This window comes from Atractosteus spatula, chromosome 1, assembly GCF_055471065.1.
Source record: "Atractosteus spatula isolate fAtrSpa1 chromosome 1, fAtrSpa1.hap1, whole genome shotgun sequence".
In the NCBI taxonomy this organism is placed as follows: Eukaryota; Metazoa; Chordata; class Actinopteri; order Semionotiformes; family Lepisosteidae; genus Atractosteus; species Atractosteus spatula.
Window position 1 is genome coordinate 37,865,507 of NC_142706.1, and position 20,901 is coordinate 37,886,407.

Genomic DNA, 20,901 nt, shown 5'->3' on the forward strand with positions numbered 1-20,901 from the left:
TTCTAATGCTTTTGTCTCTGCCTTGTAAAGTTGGGGGAAAAAAGATCTGCGACAAATGAGAATTTTAAAATAGTACAACATTAATTCTTTAGACAGCTGCATTTTCCTTCAACACCTGCAAGATCCCTTTGACTCACAATCCATGAACATAGCTGAAAGATTTTGTTTTATTCTGTGTGCTCTACAACGCACTGGCATCTCATTCACTACAGCCCTACCTTGTGTCTTGTGTCTGCTGGGCTAGGCTCTAGTTCACTGTGGACCTTCCTAAGGATGAAGTGGTTACAAACAATGGATGGATGAATCTTCATTCTGTGTTGATCAAGCCTGATGGAATCTATTGTGAGAAAAATGCAATGCTTTGTGTTTACTGTTGTTCTGTGGTTGCCTATTTTGCCAGGCTATAAGGAAACAATTAAGTCTCATTTTTGAGTGTTACTGCTGCTTTAAAATTTTGACATACAGTAAATGGCTATTTTGAAATTACCTTTAAAGATAATAATCACATTATTTTGTACATGCACAAATGTTGATGAGATGTGTTGCAAAATGTTTCACATTTTTCAAAAACGTTTACAGCATTTTTATGACGACCCTATATTTTGAATGTAAGTCTACTTTTGTTTCTCATGCCATACCAAAAATACCATCATTGCAGAGTGCAGAAAGAACACTTAATACAGCTGTTTGCTCACCACGGTAACCTATTTGAAAATAAACTGCTGACTGAGAAGTTTGACTTTTTTCTTCCAGCTCCTCTATAATGTTTCTCCTTTGTAGCCCATATCACTGGTGTTGGCCTCGATCCCCTGGGGAAAGGCACAGCCTTTTCTCCTTTTGCTTGCTTAGCACTAAATGTAAAATCCCCTGTGACTTAATGAGATGATTAAATCAAACTAAGACCTGCAGTGAGTGTGTTGCTGCAGTCAACTACAGATGAGTCCAGCAACCAAGCCCTATGCCAGAACTTATCCACATAATGTAGTGTATTTAAAGGACTAGTCTTTATCACTTTGATTTTTTGTTTAATTTGATTTGACTTTCCTGCTATGTGGTTTGTAGAATTCATTGGTATTATTTCAGTTTAGAAATCTATTTACTGATCTAAAAAGAAAACTTTCACACACAAGAATTCTCTGAAAAGACTTCTGAAAACTAGTTGCCAGAAAGTGTAAAGAAAAGAGGGAAAAGGGGGGTAATTATGAAAATCCCATGAGTAAAAACTGCATATTCCCAATTGTACTTTTTATTTCAGGTTTGTCAGGTTCTTATTGTTTTTCAATCATATTTACAATAGTTAGATATAATTGCAAAGAACATGAGGATGAAGTGTTAAACAAAATCACACAAAACTTACAAAAGGGAATGCAATACAAAAAGCTGAAACAGTAGTGTTAGATAAATGGTAGAAACTACTCCTTTTACATTCTGTTTTATGTTTATGTCTTTCTTTGCCTTGATAGGTAAATGTGAAAGACAATTATAATGTAAGTGCTCTGTTACCCTTTATTAATAATTTCTCTTTAATGCTTGTTAAAAAAATAAAGCATTTTACCAAGATCAAGTCAGAATCAACACAAATTCTGTTAGAAAAAGCTGAACAATATTCCACTAAAAAATAATGTATAGAAAGGGCAGACAGTTTGGTTATAAGAATAGTTTCCTAGATCCTAAAAAGCAATAGAACAGTAGGAGGATTTGAGTGAAGAAACACAAACACACAGGGCACTTAAGGTCAGCAAAAAGATTCAAGTTAACATAAATCAAATAGTGCTTCTAATGGAATGAGATGAAATAAAGGAAAGTAAAAGATGCAGTAAGGTCAAAATGTCCTACAGTCTATACTGAATGAAATATGCACATCCTGAGAATGCATTATTTGGTCAACTGAACTGTGTCCCCACATCTAAGAAATGATTTAATGAGATACAACAAACAATTGCATTTTGGAAGTGGAGGACAGGAGCTGGATACCCCAGGCCAATGATTTTTAAAATTCCACTCAACCATGAGATAATACAGTGGAAGAGAGCTTGATAAAATATTTAGTCAATAAGACTTTTAGATGATTGCCATTTAAGCAATAGGTTGACAACTGATTATACACAATATGAATTATATTTTATTATAATTATATAATTATATTATATATGAAACAAGTGACCTGGACAACAATAAATATATTATTAATATGAGTAAAATTTATTAAAAAAAATTTGAGGTTCACCCTGAAATAATTTAATTTAAAAAGAGTTCTGCTTTAAAAGTTCTGCCTTAGTGTTTATCTCAACTGGAAGGCAATCTGTTCACAGTTTGTGTGATAGTAATTGATATAAATCATCAATTTCATTTTTTCATGATGAGGAGAATAATATGAATGTCAGGTACACAACTACTAAACTGTATATTTGATTTTAAATACAAATACATTGAAATAATAGAGAAATAATACCTCCTTTTCATACATAAATAGCCAACTATATAAGAAATATCTGAAAATACCAGCTGACACCATTTATTTTAGTTATTTTTTGGGTTGATTTATTTTATGTTATTGACCATGAAAGGAAATGGGTCCAAAGTCTTGTTATCTTTGGCATCTGCTGCTTTTCATTGGCGTGAAAGCTTAGCTTGCTCTAGTTTTCTCTTGAGTCCTACACATTTCAGTGTCAGCTCAGCGTGCCGGCGCCTCATCATCTCAAGCCTCTGACTCAGAGCTTCAGAGGCATCTACCTTTTCTTCAAAGTCCCGGAGCAAGGTCTCATTTCCCAGAAGGCCACACTTCTGCCGGAGCTTCAGGTTGTCCGTGCGGAGAGCGTCACGGGCCTGTTTGGTCTTGGTGAGGATGTCCCTCTTCCGAGCAACCAGGGCTTCCACCTCTGTAAGTTGAGCCTTTTTCGCCTGGTTCTCCACCTGGACAAACTGCAGTTTCTCCTTGACGTGGGTGAGGACCTGGACTGTGCTGGTAATCTTCTTCCGGAGTTTCAGGAGCTCCTCGTTGCGCTCCTCAATCTTCTCGTTGTACGTCTGGTTCTCAATCTTCAACTGCTCAAAGTCAATGAGGTGCAGCCCTTCAGCCAGCTCCTCCTTAGCCTTCAGCATAGCCTCAAACTTCCGGACCTTATTCTTCAGCTTGATGTTCTCTAGCCTCACCTGGACCAGCTCGTTCTCTTTCCGCTGCTCATTGGCCTGGATCTGCTCCACTTGTGCGACAGCGGCTTGCTTTCCTAGGCGCCGGCTCATGGCTGACACTGCCACCTCCTTCTTGAAGCCCATGAAGACCTTCCACTCACTGTCCACCTGGCTCACTTTTTCCTGGGACTGGGCTCTCAGCTCCTTGATCTGCTGCTGGTAGCTCTCCGAGTCCCGCCTGTGCTGCCATTTCAGGTCCTCCATTGTAGACATGTACTTGAGGTAGCGCTGCTCCTGATCCGAGACTGGCTTCTCTTTCTCATGACGGATTTCCTCCCCTGTCTTCCTGCGGAAGTACTCCACTAACTTGTTCTGTAGCTGACCGCTCTGCTGGATAATATTCGCCTTTTCCTTCTTAAGTTCTTTGTATCTTTCCATGTATTCTTCATAGTTTATGCTCAGGGCTTCTTCCTCATCCTCCTCCTCCTCCTCTTCTTCTGTTGGGCTTTTCTCTCTTTCTGGTGCCTCCGGCTCCAGCTCTAGGGGAGCATTTTCCTGCTGGGCCACTGGGCTGCCCTCTCGAGACAGCGGCTCTCCTATGATCTGCTGCCCTTCTTCCTCCTCTTGCTCTTCTAAAACTTCACTAGAAGCCACAACTTGCTTCTCCTCCTCTTTTATAGGTGTTGGTGCATCTTCAGCAGCACTATCTCCTTTTAACTCTTCTAAGGTCTCAGCTTCAGCTTCGGCAGGTCCTCCTGGAGACTCACCTGAAACCTCATCTGCTGGCCCCTGTCTGGTGTCGGGAAGGTCACTGTTAACTTCAGGCAACTCTTCTTTTTGTTCCGTCCCAGTCTCGGTACCTTCATTTTCAGCAAGCAGTTCAGCACTGCTGTCATTGTGATTTCCAACGTTATCAGATTCTCCCTCTAATGTTTCTTCTTGTTTTTCGGTTTGGGACAAACCGTTAGTGTTCTCCGCTTCCGGGAGGTACTCTGTCGTTTCCTCAACAGTTTCGAGTTTTGGGGGCTGCGACGCCTCCATCGCAGTACGAAATAATATAAGAATAAGAAGTCACTATTTGTTACTATCCCGCTTTAAAATAAATGTAAATTTATTGTTAGCTGTAAAGTTAGCTCAAACTAAACACTGGCTCCAAAAAGAAAAAAAGAACCCAAAACTGAATCACCCAGAAATTACACCTACTGTACCTTTCCTGTCCAACTATTTTATAAACCTAATGCGGTGTCTTTCGGTTGCCCTAGAAACGGGGGCGTCACCCAACTAGCATGCGCGTGATATTTATATTAATGAGACGCAGCGAGCAGAGCGGTAGCTGCTCAGCGCGCATGCGCCTGCCTTGGAGGCTGTGCAGCTTCAACAACAAGCAGCAGCAGCCTGCAACATGGCCGACCTGGGCAAGAAGTACTGCGTTAATTGTCTAGCAGATGTAACGAACCTGCGGCTTCGTTGCACCGAGTGCCAAGACATCGAACTCTGTCCAGAATGCTTCTCTGCAGGCGCCGAAATAGGCAATCATCGGCGATGGCATGGGTATCAGCAAGTAGACGGTGGACGCTTTACTCTTTGGGGTCCCGAAGCAGAAGGAGGCTGGACCAGCAGGGAAGAGCAGTCGCTACTGGATGCGATCGAGCAATATGGCTTTGGAAACTGGGTAAGTTTTCTTTTATTTTCCCACGGGATGGAGAAGAAGAGAGAGGATCACGTTTTGATGGTGACAGTTAAAATTGTAGTACTCCAGTATTGTTCTGTTTCAGCAAATGTCACGTTTGTGAGTGAGTGAAAAGTTCATTTGAAATCGGTTTCAATCAGGAGGACTGGCCAAACTATAGGTAAGATCAAAAATTACTTTGTCGGTTTTCTGAGAATGTAGAAAACGCGTCAAATTATAGATTTATGTAAAATAAAAACTTGTGATCATTAAGAGCGTTTAAACATTTTAGGATTTTGAACGCTTCGAGTGGAAAAACTATCGCATCGCAAATACGTGAGATTTTAAATGCTGTAGTAAAATGACTGTGTAAAGAATGTGTGTTTTGCACCATCAAGAAAGTAAAAAAAAAACGTAATCCTTCCCGTAGTACACTATACAATATTAGAGTTTTTCTTAGAATATCCGTAAACAGGCACCTGCGTGCTTGTGCGATTTAGCAATTTTTTGCCGCCATATATATATGCAATTGGATATTACCACAGGCAATTATTCCAGTTTACAGAAACGACGTATTTTTGCCTACAGGAAGCTTGTGAGTAGATTTTCTCCATGGATGTCTAGGACTTTATTGTGAACATTGCCCTGTGTCCAGTGAACATTGTTCACTGCTGATTGAGTTTCCAGTGCTGTTGGTATCCACGTCTGTATACCATTTAAAACCTTACCGTTCTATTTTGCATAAGACAGCACGTTCTGTTTGTGCTAAGCTTAATTTGTAGTTCTGTAATTTATCTGCATGATTGTTACTTACTGAGGGGAAGTTTTTGTATGTTTCGAGTTATGCCAGATAAGGCCATCTGCTAAGCAAATACTAAGATGTGTGTAGTTTCTCTGTAACAAGGGCTGCCTGTGTAAAGATTTGTATCATTGCCCCACTAACGCAATTGTATTGTTCCAGGAGGACATGGCAGCCCATGTGGGAGCTTCAAGGACACCACAGGAAGTCATGGAGCACTACGTGACCATGTACATCCACGGTAACCTTGGCAAGGCCTGTATCCCGGACAGCATTCCAAACCGAGTGACGGACCACACCTGTCCGAGCGGGGGGCCGCTGTCTCCCAGCCTCACCACCCCTCTGCCGCCCCTTGACATCACCGTCGCGGAGCAGCAGCAGCTGGGCTACATGCCCCTGCGCGACGACTACGAGATCGAGTACGACCAGGACGCCGAGACGCTGATCAGCGGGCTGTCGGTCAACTACGACGACGACGACGTGGAGATCGAGATGAAGCGGGCCCACGTGGACATGTATGTGCGCAAGCTGAGGGAGCGGCAGCGGCGCAAGACCATCGCCCGCGACTACAACCTGGTGCCGGCCTTCCTGGGCAAGGACAAGAAGGAGAAGGACAAGGAGAAGCCGGCCACTGGGGGGGCGGTGGCGGCGGCAGTGGCGGCGGCTCCGCCAGCGGCTGCCAGCTCCTCGGCCGCGACGCCGGCCCCCAAGCGCAAGATCACCAAGGAGGAGAAGGAGCAGCGGCTCAAGCTGAGGCCCCTCTGCCAGTTCATGGCCTGCCGGGAGTTCGAGGAGTTCTTTGAGAATATGCACAAGGAGCGGGTCCTGAGGGCCAAGGTGCGGGAGCTGCAGCGCTACCGGCGCAACGGCATCACCAGGCTGGACGAGTCGGTGGAGTACGAGGCGGCGCGCCACAAGCGGGAGAAGCGCAAGGAGAACAAGAGCGTGGCCCAGTCCAAACGGGGGGGCGGCGGAGGAGGTGGGAGCGGGGGCGGCGGTGGCGGCGGTGGCGGCGGGGGCAAGGAGGAGGGCAAGGACAGCGAGTTCGCCGCGATCGAGAACTTGTCCGGCTTCGAGCTGCTCTCCGACCGGGAGAAGGTCCTCTGCAACTCTCTGAACCTTAGCCCCACGCGCTACCTGACGGCCAAGACCATCATAATCAAGGACCACCTGCAGAAGCGCCAGGGGATCCCCTCCAAGAGCCGTCTCCCTAGCTACCTGGACAAAGTCCTCAAAAAGAGGATTCTGAACTTCCTCACCGAGAGCGGATGGATATCGCGAGACGCCTCTTAGTCCGTCTTACTTCGTTGCCCGTTTCACTTCATTGCCAATTTGTGTGTGGTTTACTTTTCACAAGGTGTTCTGTGTGCCGTGTCTGACCTCTGTAAGTTCCGAATGGGCCAAACTACTGGACGTTATTTTTTTTTCTTTCTACGGGAACGTGATAACGCTGGGACTGGCGAAAGAAAGAAGTCAAAAGCTGTTTGTGGTTTATTTAAGCCTTTTTAAAGCTGAGCATGCGAGAAAACAAAATGGCAATAACAGAGTAACTGAAAAACAACGTTTGCCTCTCTCCTGTGATCTTTGCCCCAGCGCTCAACTACAATCCCTGACCTTACCGATGTGGGTGCTGTTTTACTGCGGCTATTCGTCACTCATGTATGGAAAAGATCTCCGTAATAACTTTGAAGTCACAACGAGGCTTTTGTGTAAGGCAGGGAGACCCATGCCATTGTTAACATTTATCTCCTGCAATCCAAAAGTCATGCTGGACTGATTCGTTTGGCTTTGTCTTGAGAGATAAATGCACGGAGAGAAAAAGTGTCATTTCTGTTTTAGGAAAGAAACTGCTTTGTACAGTTTCAGGCAGCTGGGATTTTCATTTGGCCTGTCGAGTCCTTTGGGGGGGGGGGAAGTTATTTGATAATACTGTATATGCATCTCCCTTTTCTATTCTCATTCTCTGAGTTTGTTAGGTTTTGTTTTAGTTGCCAAAATGTTTGTAAGAGTGAAGTGGCCCCAGCGGGCTTTGTCAAGGAAGAAAGAGCCAAGTGTATCATTGTTACGGTCTGGTACAAGAAGGTCTTTTAGAAAAAGGATGGAAAATGCTCCAAAGGGCACTCGTATATATTTTTTTTAATTTAGAAATTACTAAAGATTTTAAAAGCACAACAAATACTCTCTGCTTGTCAAACAAGCACAGACATTTGGATTCTGCCATTTTATTTGAAGCCGGGTGCCCCATTCTCTCAAAAAGTCAACCCTATCTGATCTGAGATATTTCAGAATTATGGTATTTTTTTCCTTTGTGAATATATTTATAGTATGCTTATGTGAAACTTATTTTTTCGTGGGAGCTGGTGGTTTGTATAGGCCTACTGTGGGGGGGGGGGGGGACATAAAAGTGGTTATACATGTGAATCATTTCAATCTCTTGTACTGTAGCAGGTTCATGTATTTGACCGGTGGTTTCCATGTGATACTCTGGACATTGTTATAATTTATTGGTTCACTCTAATTCTTGCCAAGAATGTTGTTTTTCTTTCAAATACAGGACATGCAAGATTTAATTAACTGGCAGATAATGCAATGTTTAAATTGTGTGCAGCATCGAGCCATGCAGGGTCTGAAGCATGTTGCAAGTATCTTTGAAGCATTAAGTCAAAAGATACTGCTACAAGAACAGTGTCTACAGCTCTTTGTTCTTGTACTGTAGGAGCAGCTGATATACAGTAAGAACTAAAATGCAGTTTTTAGATATATAGTGTAGTTGTGAAGGAGAAGTTTGGGTTTTTATTTTGTGAAATAACTTAAATTTAGTTTTATTTCTAAACCTTTATGAGTCTCATATCACAGTATAGATTATCGTTATTAAATGAAAATCCCGTCTAGATCTTTTCACAACACTTTTTGCCTAGCTGAAATAAAATCCAAGGGTTAGTATATTTATATTACCTTAGCATGTTGTTTGTAAAACCTCAAAAGACTGCAGCAACCACAACTGAGAGATGTTGGCAGTTATATTTTGCTTTCACAGAAAGTAACAACTATCTTGGCATCGAGATAACTTGGCAAGTTATAACATATGTTACACCTCCGTTTGACGATTGAAAAACCATTTTGTCAATATCTGTACAGAGCGTAAAACTGTCGCATGTTGATGACATTAAACCAGTACAAAGTAAGATTGAATTTGCCGATAACAAAGAAATGGGTTTTGCTCTATGAATACACATAAAGCAGAGGTCAGTTTCTTGCTGAAAAGTAAAATGGAAAAAAAAAATATCAGTAGCCGAAAAGGAGTTAACTTTCTATGTGTTTCTTTGCAGCTTGTACACAGACAGCCCTCCTTACTCTGTAAATACCATGATAAACCCTTACAGTTGTGACTAGTAATAGGGAATGGTTCAGCATTTTGCCTCAAGTGAGATGGTTTCACTGTTAAAATGCTAATAGTGAGAAAAATACAGAAACAAAATTTCCAGCTCATACACTGAAGTATTTAACTCCTGCCACAGCCTTCATAAAATGTGTAGTCTCCCTCAATAGGTTCTAAGTGTTGAAACAGCCTTTCCATTTCGTCTGTTGTATCGTGGGTTTTTACCCATTCAAAAATTTTAAAAGTAAGAAAATGCTGATGCAGGTTTTATCAAAGGTTGGAATGTTATGTGAAAAATGTCACTTGAGTCTGTTCTGTGTAAATTCAGACATTAGCCTGGAATTTTTGTGGCATTCTGGTGTGAGCCAGCTTTCTGTGAAAATTCTGAATTTATGCCCAGAAACAAACAGCGGGACTAAATGAGCAAATCAGGGTGAAAGCTGTTACACATGCACAACTGTAAGTGGATTCCATGGAAATACTTAAACATCTCATTGCATGAAACATCATTAAAAAAAACAGTTGTAAGTGCTGTTTTTCTTTTTTTTTTTTACCGTTTCCTGATTTTGGAATTGGGTTAGTGAAACAAACTGGAAGGGGGTGTCTGTGAGTGCATCATTTTGTTGAACTTTTAGTGTTTACTGGGTGGGGAAAGAACCTGGATTTGAGAAGATGTGAGTGAAAACTCTAAACGCTTGAACACTGAGGTATGGCACTGAAACCTGTGATTCAGGCTATACTGTTTAGGATGAGCAAACTACTCTCTTACATTTTAGGACAGATTTTGTTAAATCTCTTTTTAATCGTTATCCTTTTTTTTGTGAGTACAGTGGGTGGTAATGTGATAGAAGTGTTAAATGTCATTACTTACTGTTTGAGTGTAGCTTAAGCAATCACACTGGGGTTGTGTTTTTTGTCTTATCTCAATGTAAGTGAGCCGGCTCTGTCCACTTGGTGAAACATAGTCTTGTATTTTGCAGCCCCCCTGGTCTGTGTTTTAGCTATATTTGTGAAGAGCATGCTTGCAAACCAGAAGAATCACAACTTGCATGTTTTTTCATTTGTTTTGATTAATGCCGTTGTCAGCCAGTGACTAAATCCTGTGTTAGATTTTCATTATTCTCTTTGTCTACTTTTGTACTCTACCTTTATTAAGGTGGACACACATGTGGAGGTTTGTATTCCTAAGCTTGATTTTCTGTTCGGAAATGCCATGTAAACAAGGAGGGGAAATTAAATTTGCCCCAGAAGGATGCTCATATTACTTTCTTAACAAATGGTGTGTTGCTTTGTTGACTCAGCATGTTAAACTTTCTAACATCCGACTAGTTTTCTCCGACATGTAAAAATATTAAGCTAAGTGTTGCAGTTAATATAAAATTTTTCATTCAAAAGTAATTTCATGTCAGTAGAGGAGCCATTTAATATCTGTTTTGGTAATTTGAGATACGAAATGATCATTCAAGTTATTAAACCCATTCGAAGTTTCAGTTAAATGTTACGTTTTGTCTTTTGTATTTCATGGGAGTTTGTTAAATATTTTAGCAATTGTAAATATTTTTTGTAAAATAAGAAAAAAAAATTATAAAGATTGACCTGTGAAATGTAAAGTATTTTATTTCAGGAATATTTTATAACTTTTGTACAAAAAAAACAACAAACTTGTCAAAGCCTTCCTCATACTGTCTGAGCATGCTGTGAAAGTTGTGTTTAGGTAGAGTAGACATTTCGATGTTAGGATAATACTTGTTAAATTTGAGGGGGGCTTTATTCTGTTCTACTCTTTGTGATTGCACATCAAATTGTGTGTCATTACATGTTTTGTATTAAAGTGCACATACTTTGTTTCCTGCTTCATTCTTTATTTAAAATACATTTTTACCAATGGCAGCACTATGGAGCAGTGGTTAACTTTGCTGCCTCAAAGTGCTGGGGTCCTGGGCTCAGTTCTGGATCTGGGGTGCTGTCTGTGTGGAGTTTGTATGTTCTCCCCATGTTTGCATGGATTTCCTCCCACAGTGGTTGGTTAATTGGCTTCTGGGAAAATTGTGTGTGGCTGTGTGCATGACTGTTTGTATCTGTCTGCCCTGTGATGTACCTGTTGCTTGGTGGGATAGACTCTGGCTCCCCCACGACCCCGAATTGGAAGGAGCGGTAAGAAAATGGATCAGTAGACGTTTTAACAATATTCTGCCTGGGAAAACTCCGCCATCAGACACAGTGGAGTCTTAAGAGTGACTTTGTTTTTTTTCATTATTTCTGATTGTGGAAAACCCAATGAGATTCTTAATATGGATTTCTAAACGTACATGAAAGGTGAAGGCTTTTAATTGATCTTTTCCTCAGGAGACTTTGTATTTACAGAGGTCTGATTAGGATCCTTGTTCCTCTCTAAGGTGTATATTGTTTAGAAACTTTCATGCTGGTGGGAATTGAGCTGGCAAATAGTTTGTTTGCAGTTTAGGGATGCAGCTTCACACATTTTATGGAAATAATCTTAAGTATAAATTTAAAATGGTCAAGTGAACACTATTCAATAACTAAATATTGCTGCTTGTTTGAAGGATATTGCTGCCTTCTTCACTGAGTTCAGAAAGTAGTTTCCCAAAAGATTATTCTAGAGAAGTAACATGCTACGGTTCTATACAATAGTGACATGTTTAAAGGTAACGATTTGGGATACCATCTAATTTGGTTTACAAATTTACAAAACCTTAATTTTCAAATTGCATCCTTTAGTCCTGGTTTATAGTTTGCATTTGTTAATTTAAACTTAACATATTGGTACAATGTATCAAGAAACAGATTATGACTCTTCCCAAAATGCCTGCTTTTATTGAAAATATTAATAACATAATGAAGAAGTTTACAGACATCCAGATATTTCTTGAAACAAGTCAGGCTTTCAGCTTAATCAACATTACTAATTCTTCCAGCTGACACTTTTATTCAAAGCAACATGTTTTCAGCAGCTGGATCTTTTGCTGGAACATTTTTTGTGCTCAAATCCTTTGGCTAAGAGTACAACTTCTGTGTCAGCTGGGATTTGTACCCAACACCTCCTTGTTCAGACTGTAGCTATGACTTGGTATCTCGTTCTAAACTCTTATAATCCTCTATATAACTCTGGGATGTGTAAATCCTCTATAGAAGTCCTGCCTGCCTTTTAAGTGCACATCCAAGTAGTTCCACTTGTGTCCCCTGGATTGTGTTTCATTGTTCATACTGAAGTTGTCCACTGGGATGACTCGGTCAACACCTTTGAACATTGTTTGAATACTTGAACCAGGCCCATTGCAGTCTGTGCTCAAAACCAAAATCATTCAGTTCTCAGTTCTTTTATCAGTGTAGATGAGCATTCCTTTAAGCATTAAAATATGTCTGGTTACTCCTCTGGAATGAATCCAAAGCAACACATGGTGTCCAAAATTAAACTACAAATTACTAAATTACTATTAATTCTAAACTAGTCAAGACCTACATTCACTAAATCCATGCCTGTAATATCTCTATGCCTCTTATATTTTAAAAAAAAGTTTTTAAAATTGAGAGAAAATTCAGATTTAATGGTTATTTGATTAATGATTGAATTAAGGGTTTCAGTTTAGTGTCAACTGAGTATTTCCTGAAAATTAATTTTTCGCAAACAATAAGAAATGTTTTAGTGGGTTTTTTATTTATATTGGGAATTGTTGCCGAAAATTAGACTATACAGTGAAGGCAGAACAGAATTTGAATGGGAATATTGTACACAGATTACCTTCAAATGCATGATAAGAGTAAAACTAAATATTGTACAAATATTTATAGAACTAAACATGTATGTTCCAGTAGCATAAAACTCAAATTACCATGAATTTATAACTGAATAAAAAACATAAAACATTGACAGGAAGCAAAAACACAGCAGCTCCTTTCCCTAGATTATTCTGTAATATTATCAGTATGGTTAAAGAACTTACAAATACTGTATAGTGAAAAGATTCACAGACATGTACAGATGGCATCCATCTGCACTAGTCACAAGAAAGAGTGCAAGAATAATTTGAAAATTTCAAAGATCCTATTGGAACCATTCAGGTGCAGAACCCTACCAAGATATGGAATGAAATAATACTTTGGAATGTTTGCAACAAGACTAGTGTTTGCTTTTAATAATATGTAATTTATCTTCCAATCACTAAGGTTCCCGTCCAGCAAAATCCTAATTTGTGGATGGAAATTCATGGTTTCATGAAATATGTGACGTGCCAGTGGGCAGTGTTGTAGAAAATAAAAATATTAATATTAAAATATTTAGATTTGAAAATGGTATTGTATGTATTATCATATAATCTCACTAGAGAGAACATTACTAGGTAAGTACATGGTGTGTACTGTCAACACGTTTTCTCATATGAAGTTCTGATTACCTAGTTTTTACTTTTTTTAGCAATATTATATGCACCTAAGTATAGTTGCCATACGCTGTAGTGTTACAGTTAACTTCAAACACATTAACAGGTGAACTCCACACAAAACAATGGATAAGAGTTAGCACTGAAGACGAATGCATGAGGAAGTGTGCAGAACAAAAAGGCGTCAACAACGTGAGGAAACAGAATGGAAACACCCTTCCAAAGGTAATAGACAACTCCTGAAATACATCTCTCTGTGCCTGAACTAAGTGTTTTTTAATTCATACTGTGGCATTTTTCTTCATCGTCATGCTATTTTTTTTTGCATCTAGCAGGCTGGGACATTATTTCAGAAATCTCCCATTTCCTTGGCCTTCTATGACACCTTTAGTCCCCCCCCCCCGAAACTTCAAATATGTTGGTTCAAAGTCACACATCTGCAGCTGTGGCCTTTACAAATGCTAATGCAATTTTTGCATCTCTCTTCATAACACTGTCTGATGAAGTTCAATGGACATTTTACCGCAGACACCTACAACCCTTAAGGTTGCCATTCCTAATGTTTCCCTCGCTCCCTCCTCACCTCTGCTTTTTACCCTCTATCCTCACTTCTCTGCTTAGCCTTCTCTTCTTCCTAACACAAACTCCTTTATTTGAAAAAAAAAACTAAAACACTTCAACCTTTAACTCCCTCAGTTTCTTCTCAAAGCCAAGGTTTTGTAAGCTATTTTTTTTTATTAAGAAAGTGTTATAACATGTGGAATAAATCTGAAAAATGCTGCAAAGAGCACTTAAATACATTGTACATGTTTACAAAAGAAATTCAAACTATGGGCAGACTGTATGAAACATAAACCTGATTTCCTGTAGTTTTTTTGTGGTTAATGGGTTTAGCTTCCTTTGGGCTGCTTAAACGCGAGGAGACAATTATGATAGGCTCTTCAAAATATGAAAACAAGGTTCATCTGCATTTAGAAAAATATATTGTCAAGCAGAAATGCATAAAATGCATAACTTGTAACACAGTGGGGGGAATCAAACAGATTAAGAGTTTCATTTTAGATGATGAGTTTTCTTTCAATTACACGACGTTCAAAAATCAAGTCCAGAGATTCTTTGAATTCAAACAAAAACCCCAATCCGTTACCCACCGAATACATTCTTTTTACAATCAAATTCTGTTATGGTGCTTTTGCAACACCCACCAACGCAGGCCTCAGAGTGCGCCCATGCAGCTTGTATCCCACTTTCGTAACCATGGTTACTGTGCCCGGTTCCTTCCCCTCCACAAAGGCATGGAAGAGAGCTTCATGTTCATAGGGGTCAAACTTCTGCCCCGCAGGGTTAAGCTTGACCAAACCATGCTTGGCAAACACTTTCTGAATCTGGACCTCTGTCATGACCAGCCCTTCATACAGACTCTTCAGGTGAGGATTCTCTGAAGTCACCTCCTCTTTGGGGACACTCACTGTCGCCTTTTCCAGAATGTCAGCAACTTCTAGTAGGTCTTTGCAGAATCCTTGAATACCTAGTGATTCATATTAATAATGGCAAACAAAACAAATTAAAATGCGATTATCCCAAAGAGTTCAGTTATTAAAATGTGATATTTCCCAAACCTAGTGTTCAACATGTAGGGAAATAATTCAATTTTTTAGAAGTTACCAATTCCTTTCGACAGGAAATTTATATAACATACACCTTATATATATACACACAATACAGTGCTTTTTAAAAGTATTTGAACAATAAAGAAAAAATCTGTTTTTGTGAAGCAATTTGTGTGTGTAATCAAGATTAATACTGTACTTGTAATTCATATTTATACACATTTATTTTCAGGTATTTCCATGTATGTATTAAATCATATTAGACCAAAATATACATTGTCCTTCATAATTTGACTGATGAAAAATACCAAGATGAGCTCAGAGAGTTTTGATCAAAGTTTTATAGACAGATGGGACCATGAACACCTTTACCAAAGTAAAGGAGAGGTTAAAGAGCAGAGAAAGACAGGAACTACAGATGCTCTAAAGAACACCATGCCATCTCAATTTTTACTGATGTTGTAATTTGTGATGACGGGTGCAGATTGCATTCTGAAGGTTACAGAAACCTTCTGCCTGCATATTTAGGAAATGCTTCCATATGTATTGGGCAGCACTACAATGTACAATCTATGCAACCAAGGATTTCACCAGCAGAAAAAAAATCTTATTATAACCAAGTCAGTCTCTAGACATAATTCCAAGTGAATATGCATTTTACCACCTGAAAAAAAACATTTGAACACTGATAAGAATGTGTAAAAATGTGAAGTGGCTGCAACAATTTAAAGTGTTTGGTAGCACAATGGGTCACAGATTAGGTTATGTGCTTATTGACTCTAAAATGTACTTAAAATGAATGTGTCTCCATAGAAATCACTTGAATCAATTCAAATGCATACATGGAATTACATGGAATACAGTCCTAAATCATAATAACCTCATGATCACAGAGGCAAATTGCTTGTCTGTTGCGGACTGAATACTTCTTGATTGGGTACTGTCGCCCAGTTCGTTAAAATTCATCCATCTTCTGATCGCTTCATCCAATTCAGGGTCGTGGTGGAGCCGGAGCCTATCCCAGCAAGCGATGGATGCAAGGCAGGATACACCCTGGATGGGATGCCAGTCCATCGCTGAGCACACACAGACGTGCACCCACTAAAACCAGGGCCACTTTTCCCCAGAAGCCAATTTACTTCACCAGTACGTCTTTGGACTGTGGGAGGAAAGTGGCGCACCCAGTGAAGACCTGGAGAGAATTTACAAGCTCTACACAGAGAGCAGCCCAGGTCTGGAATGGAACCCAGGGCTCTAGCACTGCGAGGCAGCAAAGGCTAACCATTGGGCTGCCCAAGTAAAAATTTGAGCGTCCCATTTTGAAAAGTAAAGAAGATTTCTTCAGGATTCAAATCTCAAAGCTGGAGGGCGCCAGGAGGGAAAACATACCCGGGAAGAGATGCCAGTCCTTCCAGGGCACAAAGGGCAACTGAGACACTACCAAACTAGCCCGTATTTCAGTGGAAGGCATAAAGTCATGATGGGCATAGACAATTTCCTACAAGCTTACCATATAATTTAGCTTCTTCCACCATTTTCTGGCTCCTCTGCCTTAGGTTTTCTGTGTCTGCAAGGGCCCTCTTGTACTTGTCCTGTTAAGACCATAAGAGAGGTTACAAATGAGAGGAGGCCATTTGGCCCATCAACATCAAGCCTGTGTAGTAGTTAAATATCTCATCCAGCTGTTGCTTGAAAGAAACTAGCGTATCACAACTATATCCTTTAACAACTGTTAAAGGAATGAAAATAGGAAAGCTATGAGGATTGAGCAATAGACGAATAATTTTCGAATATGAGAAACCTCCGTGATGTTCAGCTGTTTGCTCCGAATATGAAAATCCCCATCCCTAAGTGATACAAACACCCACAGGCCTTAGAACTGAGATCCTGAGTGCACACACATCGTCCCGGACAACAAAAATGCAGCATGTGTTTGCTCCTAATGAATAGGAATGTAATTTAGAAAAATCTTCGAAGTGTTTCATTTCCATTAAGATACTGAAAACCCCCACAAAAAATGTTTTTGACTACTCAAAAACATTTGACTACTCAAGTGCTATAACATCTTCTCAGACAAATACCACACTTGCCTTTATCTAGGAAAAAAAAAGTACTTTGGCTGAACATCTTTTAAGAATACAACTGAGGCGAGAGTGATAGAACATGAAGTCATAGCAGCGAAATGAAGTGAGTTCTATGTGATGTTCAGGTGTCAGCTCAGAAGAACGCTTACGGTGAGCTCTTTCAGCTGCTCTTCAAGCTGACTCTTCTCCTCCGCCAGCACCTTCTCGGCTGGGGTCTGCTGAGCATGCTGCCCCCTGCCCTGCTCCTCCTCTGTGCTCTGCCCATTGCTCTTCTGCTGGGCAGCAGTGCAAAGCAGTCTTGGGGAAGCCCTGTGGAGGAAAGCACATCTCGAGGCCTGAAACGTGTAACTGACACTTATTTGTACCGTTATGGGCGTTTGCAGTGCATTAACGTTTCCTAAAGTGATGGAAACTTGTTAAACGTAATTAGTACTGCTACGCCTGTGCTCAGCCTGCTCAGCGCATTGTAGATCTGTAGCCTGAGCGCAGAAGAATACCATCTGAGGTCTGAGCTTCTCTACTATGACAAAGTAGCTGGGATAGTGCTGGCTCCTTACAATTTAGAGAACTGTATAACGAAACAGACTGCATTACTATAAAAAAAGAATCCCAACACATAAGACTAACATGCAAGTAATACAAAGCAAAGGACATGGTGGCTCTGTGGCTAAGGATCTGCGCCTGTGGCTGGAAGATTGCCGGTTCATATCCCGTAGCCGGCAGAGGAATCCTACTCCTTTGGGCCCCTGAGCAAGGCCCTTAATCCCAACTGATCCAGGTATAAATGGAACAGTTATCCAACTGTGCCGTATAAATGGCCGACCCTGCGCTCTTACCCCAGACTTCTCTCCCTGTGCGTCTCATGGAGCAAAAGTTGGGGTATGTGAAAAGACAAATTCCTAATACAAGCAATTGTAGATGGCCAATAAAGTGATCTGTCTCTGAATTAGCAAGTCACACAAAAACGTCTTCTCAATATTCAGAGATGTCCTGATCTCTAGTGACATCTGCTGTTGACACAGTTGCAGGAGTTTGTTCTGTTCACTCCGGTCAATATCCCCAGTTCAGCACTAGTGTCATGCTGTTACATCACACTTTAAGTAACGAGTCTCCTTTGAAAACCTCTCCTGTATTCTGTTGCGATACTTCATTTGGGATCATGCGAAAAATAGGAAAACATGTTACTACATTGTAATCAAAGGCAAACTGGTCAGGATGAACTAATACACCATTACCGTGTAAAAACGTACTGAAACGCATTGTGTAACTTCGTATAAAGCGCAACTTGAATCTCCATATACCCGGAGTCAAATCAGATTATGAAATCGGTTGCCTCTTCTTTATGAAGCAATTTAACGGAAGACTCATGTATTTCTCTTGTGTAAAAAGTAAGAACACACACCACATGTTGTAGCAATGCACGAAGGCTACACTTTTCAGATTCCTACGGTATTCAGAAGAGCGAGTTCTACCCAATGACATAAACAACCTTAAACCCTTTTAACCTTGATCGGATTGCTTTAAATAACGAGACTTACCTTTGGCATCCCCAGTGATGTAACTGTTAACCTCTATGTTACATGGCGCACACGCAAATTCGACAGCGCTAAGGACACCTCGAGCAAGTTAGGGAATGGGAAATAACTACAGACGATCGTTGATTACTTTACTTTTCTCTTACCTTACAAGGCCAGGCGATGCTATCACAAAATAGCACTGTCTTGCTGCTCTTGCACACCAGCTCGCCATTGTCACTTATCTACAGCGCACACGCCGGGGGCACACAGTAACATGCTGCTGATGAGTACGTCAATAATTGTAACCAATCAGAAGGAAGAAACAAAAGTTACTCACTAAAGCGACCAATAACAGGACGGTGGAGAAAGAGTAAAGCAGGATCTGGAAAAAGGAGTTTGGTTGTAATTGACTGAAGAGGTCAAAAGCAATTCACGTGACGTATGACGGTTTGACGTTTCAAGGACTACGGTGTTTAAATTAAAAAAAAATTAATTATGCCTGTTTTCGTTGTGTATTATTTTTTAAATTCATATTACAGAGTTATAATTTATGCGTTTCGTAATTTTTAGATGTGCAAAAATCCAGATGATTCCGAGTTATGATCTTGCGCTATAAAACCAAAGCAGGTGGCTCATTTCTTCTGCAAAAGGTTCGAGTGTGGGGGAATTGCACCGCGTGCGCTGTCTACTAAATAGCAAGGTTAATTCCTTGCTAAAAAATATAAATTTCTTTATACTAAATGATTGAGTAGTGTCTGTAAACAGGATTATTATTTCTTTTTGTACTCAAGGAACAGAAAGTGCAGGGAAATTCATCACACAACATGTTCCATATGAATAGTTGTTGTTTTTCGTTGTAATATCTAAAACTTTATAAGTCATTAATAGCAGGATTCCATTAAACTAAAAGAAAATAAGATAAGTCTATTATTTAGGATTGCATGTGTAGTCACAAAGAAAATTTATTTGGCCTGGTCTGCAAAATTAAATTTAGTCACAGTAGATTGTAATCCCAGCCAACAGTGAAGGAGTGCAGTCTGAGGTGTCCCAGAATATTGTGGATTTAATCAACCTCTGGTTTCAAAATGCTATGGAACCATGGATTGTGGGATTATTTTACAAGACTGGAATAGCTGCACCATAATTGTCCTCTGTATTTGCTTCCTGTATTTGTCTTATGTGCTGAGCATATATACTGTATGTGTTGCTGTGATGTTCGTTGTCATGAACATCATGAGGATATGTTTAGTAGACCTCACTGAAAGGGTGAGACGGCGAAGCAGTGGTTAGCAGTGCTGAGGCCCAGGGTTCAGTTCCAGACCTGGGGTGCTCTCTGCGTGGAGTCTGTATATTCTCCGTGTGTTTGCATGGGTTTCCCCCAGGTCCTCTGGTTTCTTCCAACAGTCCAAAGACATACAGGCAGATGAATTGGCTTCTGGGAAAACTTACCCTGGTGTGAGTGTCTGAGCGTGCCCTGCAATGGACTGGTGCCCTGTCTAAAGTGCACCCTGCCTTGTGCCCATGGCTCCTCCGTGACCCTGAATTGGACGAAGTGGTTAGAAAATGGAAATTGACTGGGAAACCCAGCCATCAGACCCAATCTTAAAAGTTATTTTCTATTTTTATATTTCAGCATTTCAGAATGTGGAAAACCCAAGCTCAGACTCTGCTGTGACCCTGAAATGGATCAAGTGGTTAGAAAATGGATGGATAGATAGGTGGGCTGTCATCCCTGCCGGCTAGGTCTACATTTCACCATTGCCTCTGTTTCATGTGCTGAAAACAGAGCCTTCTGTCCTTGAGGTGATATAAGAGTTCATTTTTCTAGATGGATCCTTCTCAAACATCATCTTAGATTGCTCACACTATTGATTGACTTCAATTGCACAGAATGACAATAATCACCTCCTTTATATTCCCTGTAGAATGAATTTTGATTGTTCAACAGGAAGAGAGTAAAGGGCAGTTTTAAGTACTGTCATTTCATTAAAGTTATTTTTGCTGTTCAAACTGTGAATCCATTATTAAAACATCACATTCACTTTGACAAGTATTTGTGTCTTTAAAAGTACTTCGCCAACGCATTAAAGGTTTTTTTCGTATTCAATACATTTTCTCTGTAAACAGAAAGTGTTGTTAGAAGAATATACCCAATTTCAATATATAGTATGCTGTTATCGTTGATATTGAACACTTATCCTTCTTCATATTTGCACTTGTTTCTCCATTATATCATGATAAAAAGCACATTCCAAAGTTAATAGAAATTATATAATTACATTCTCCGTGTGATTTCATATATATATATAGAACT

At 40.2% G+C, this 20,901-nt stretch overlaps 3 protein-coding genes across 3 annotated transcripts; 1 reads left to right on the top strand and 2 right to left on the bottom strand.

The window, feature by feature from the left end:
* Positions 1–2,514: 2,514 nt before the first annotated feature.
* cfap184 (cilia and flagella associated protein 184) lies at positions 2,515–4,173 on the bottom strand. The gene has a single exon (XM_088918628.1). It carries the CDS (start codon positions 4,171–4,173, stop codon positions 2,611–2,613), a length of 1,563 nt encoding a protein of 520 aa, XP_088774754.1. The 3' UTR covers positions 2,515–2,610.
* A 361-nt stretch (positions 4,174–4,534) lies between these two features.
* tada2b (transcriptional adaptor 2B) lies at positions 4,535–10,826 on the top strand. Its single transcript, XM_088918641.1, has 2 exons — positions 4,535–4,804; positions 5,763–10,826. Exons 1-2 carry the CDS (start codon positions 4,535–4,537, stop codon positions 6,891–6,893), a joined length of 1,401 nt encoding a protein of 466 aa, XP_088774767.1. The 3' UTR covers positions 6,894–10,826.
* A 968-nt stretch (positions 10,827–11,794) lies between these two features.
* On the bottom strand, positions 11,795–18,880 carry grpel1 (GrpE-like 1, mitochondrial). The gene is made up of 4 exons (XM_088910928.1): positions 18,752–18,880; positions 17,220–17,379; positions 16,497–16,578; positions 11,795–14,904 (listed from the first exon to the last, which is right to left on the bottom strand). Exons 1-4 carry the CDS (start codon positions 18,817–18,819, stop codon positions 14,558–14,560), a joined length of 657 nt encoding a protein of 218 aa, XP_088767054.1. The 5' UTR covers positions 18,820–18,880; the 3' UTR covers positions 11,795–14,557.
* Between the last annotated feature and the right edge of the window lie 2,021 nt (positions 18,881–20,901).

Excerpts from the sequence above, each read along its gene's own strand:
- cfap184 (XM_088918628.1), bottom strand. The coding sequence starts at position 4,173 with ATGGAGGCGTCGCAGCCCCCAAAACTCGAAACTGTTGAGGAAACGACA.
- tada2b (XM_088918641.1), top strand. The coding sequence starts at position 4,535 with ATGGCCGACCTGGGCAAGAAGTACTGCGTTAATTGTCTAGCAGATGTA. Across the intron at positions 4,805-5,762 it reads AATATGGCTTTGGAAACTGG|GAGGACATGGCAGCCCATGT; the intron begins GTAAGTTTTCTT and ends GTATTGTTCCAG.
- grpel1 (XM_088910928.1), bottom strand. The coding sequence starts at position 18,819 with ATGGCGAGCTGGTGTGCAAGAGCAGCAAGACAGTGCTATTTTGTGATA. Across the intron at positions 16,579-17,219 it reads AGCAGCTGAAAGAGCTCACC|GACAAGTACAAGAGGGCCCT; the intron begins GTAAGCGTTCTT and ends TGGTCTTAACAG. Across the intron at positions 14,905-16,496 it reads GGAAGAAGCTAAATTATATG|GTATTCAAGGATTCTGCAAA; the intron begins GTAAGCTTGTAG and ends ATGAATCACTAG.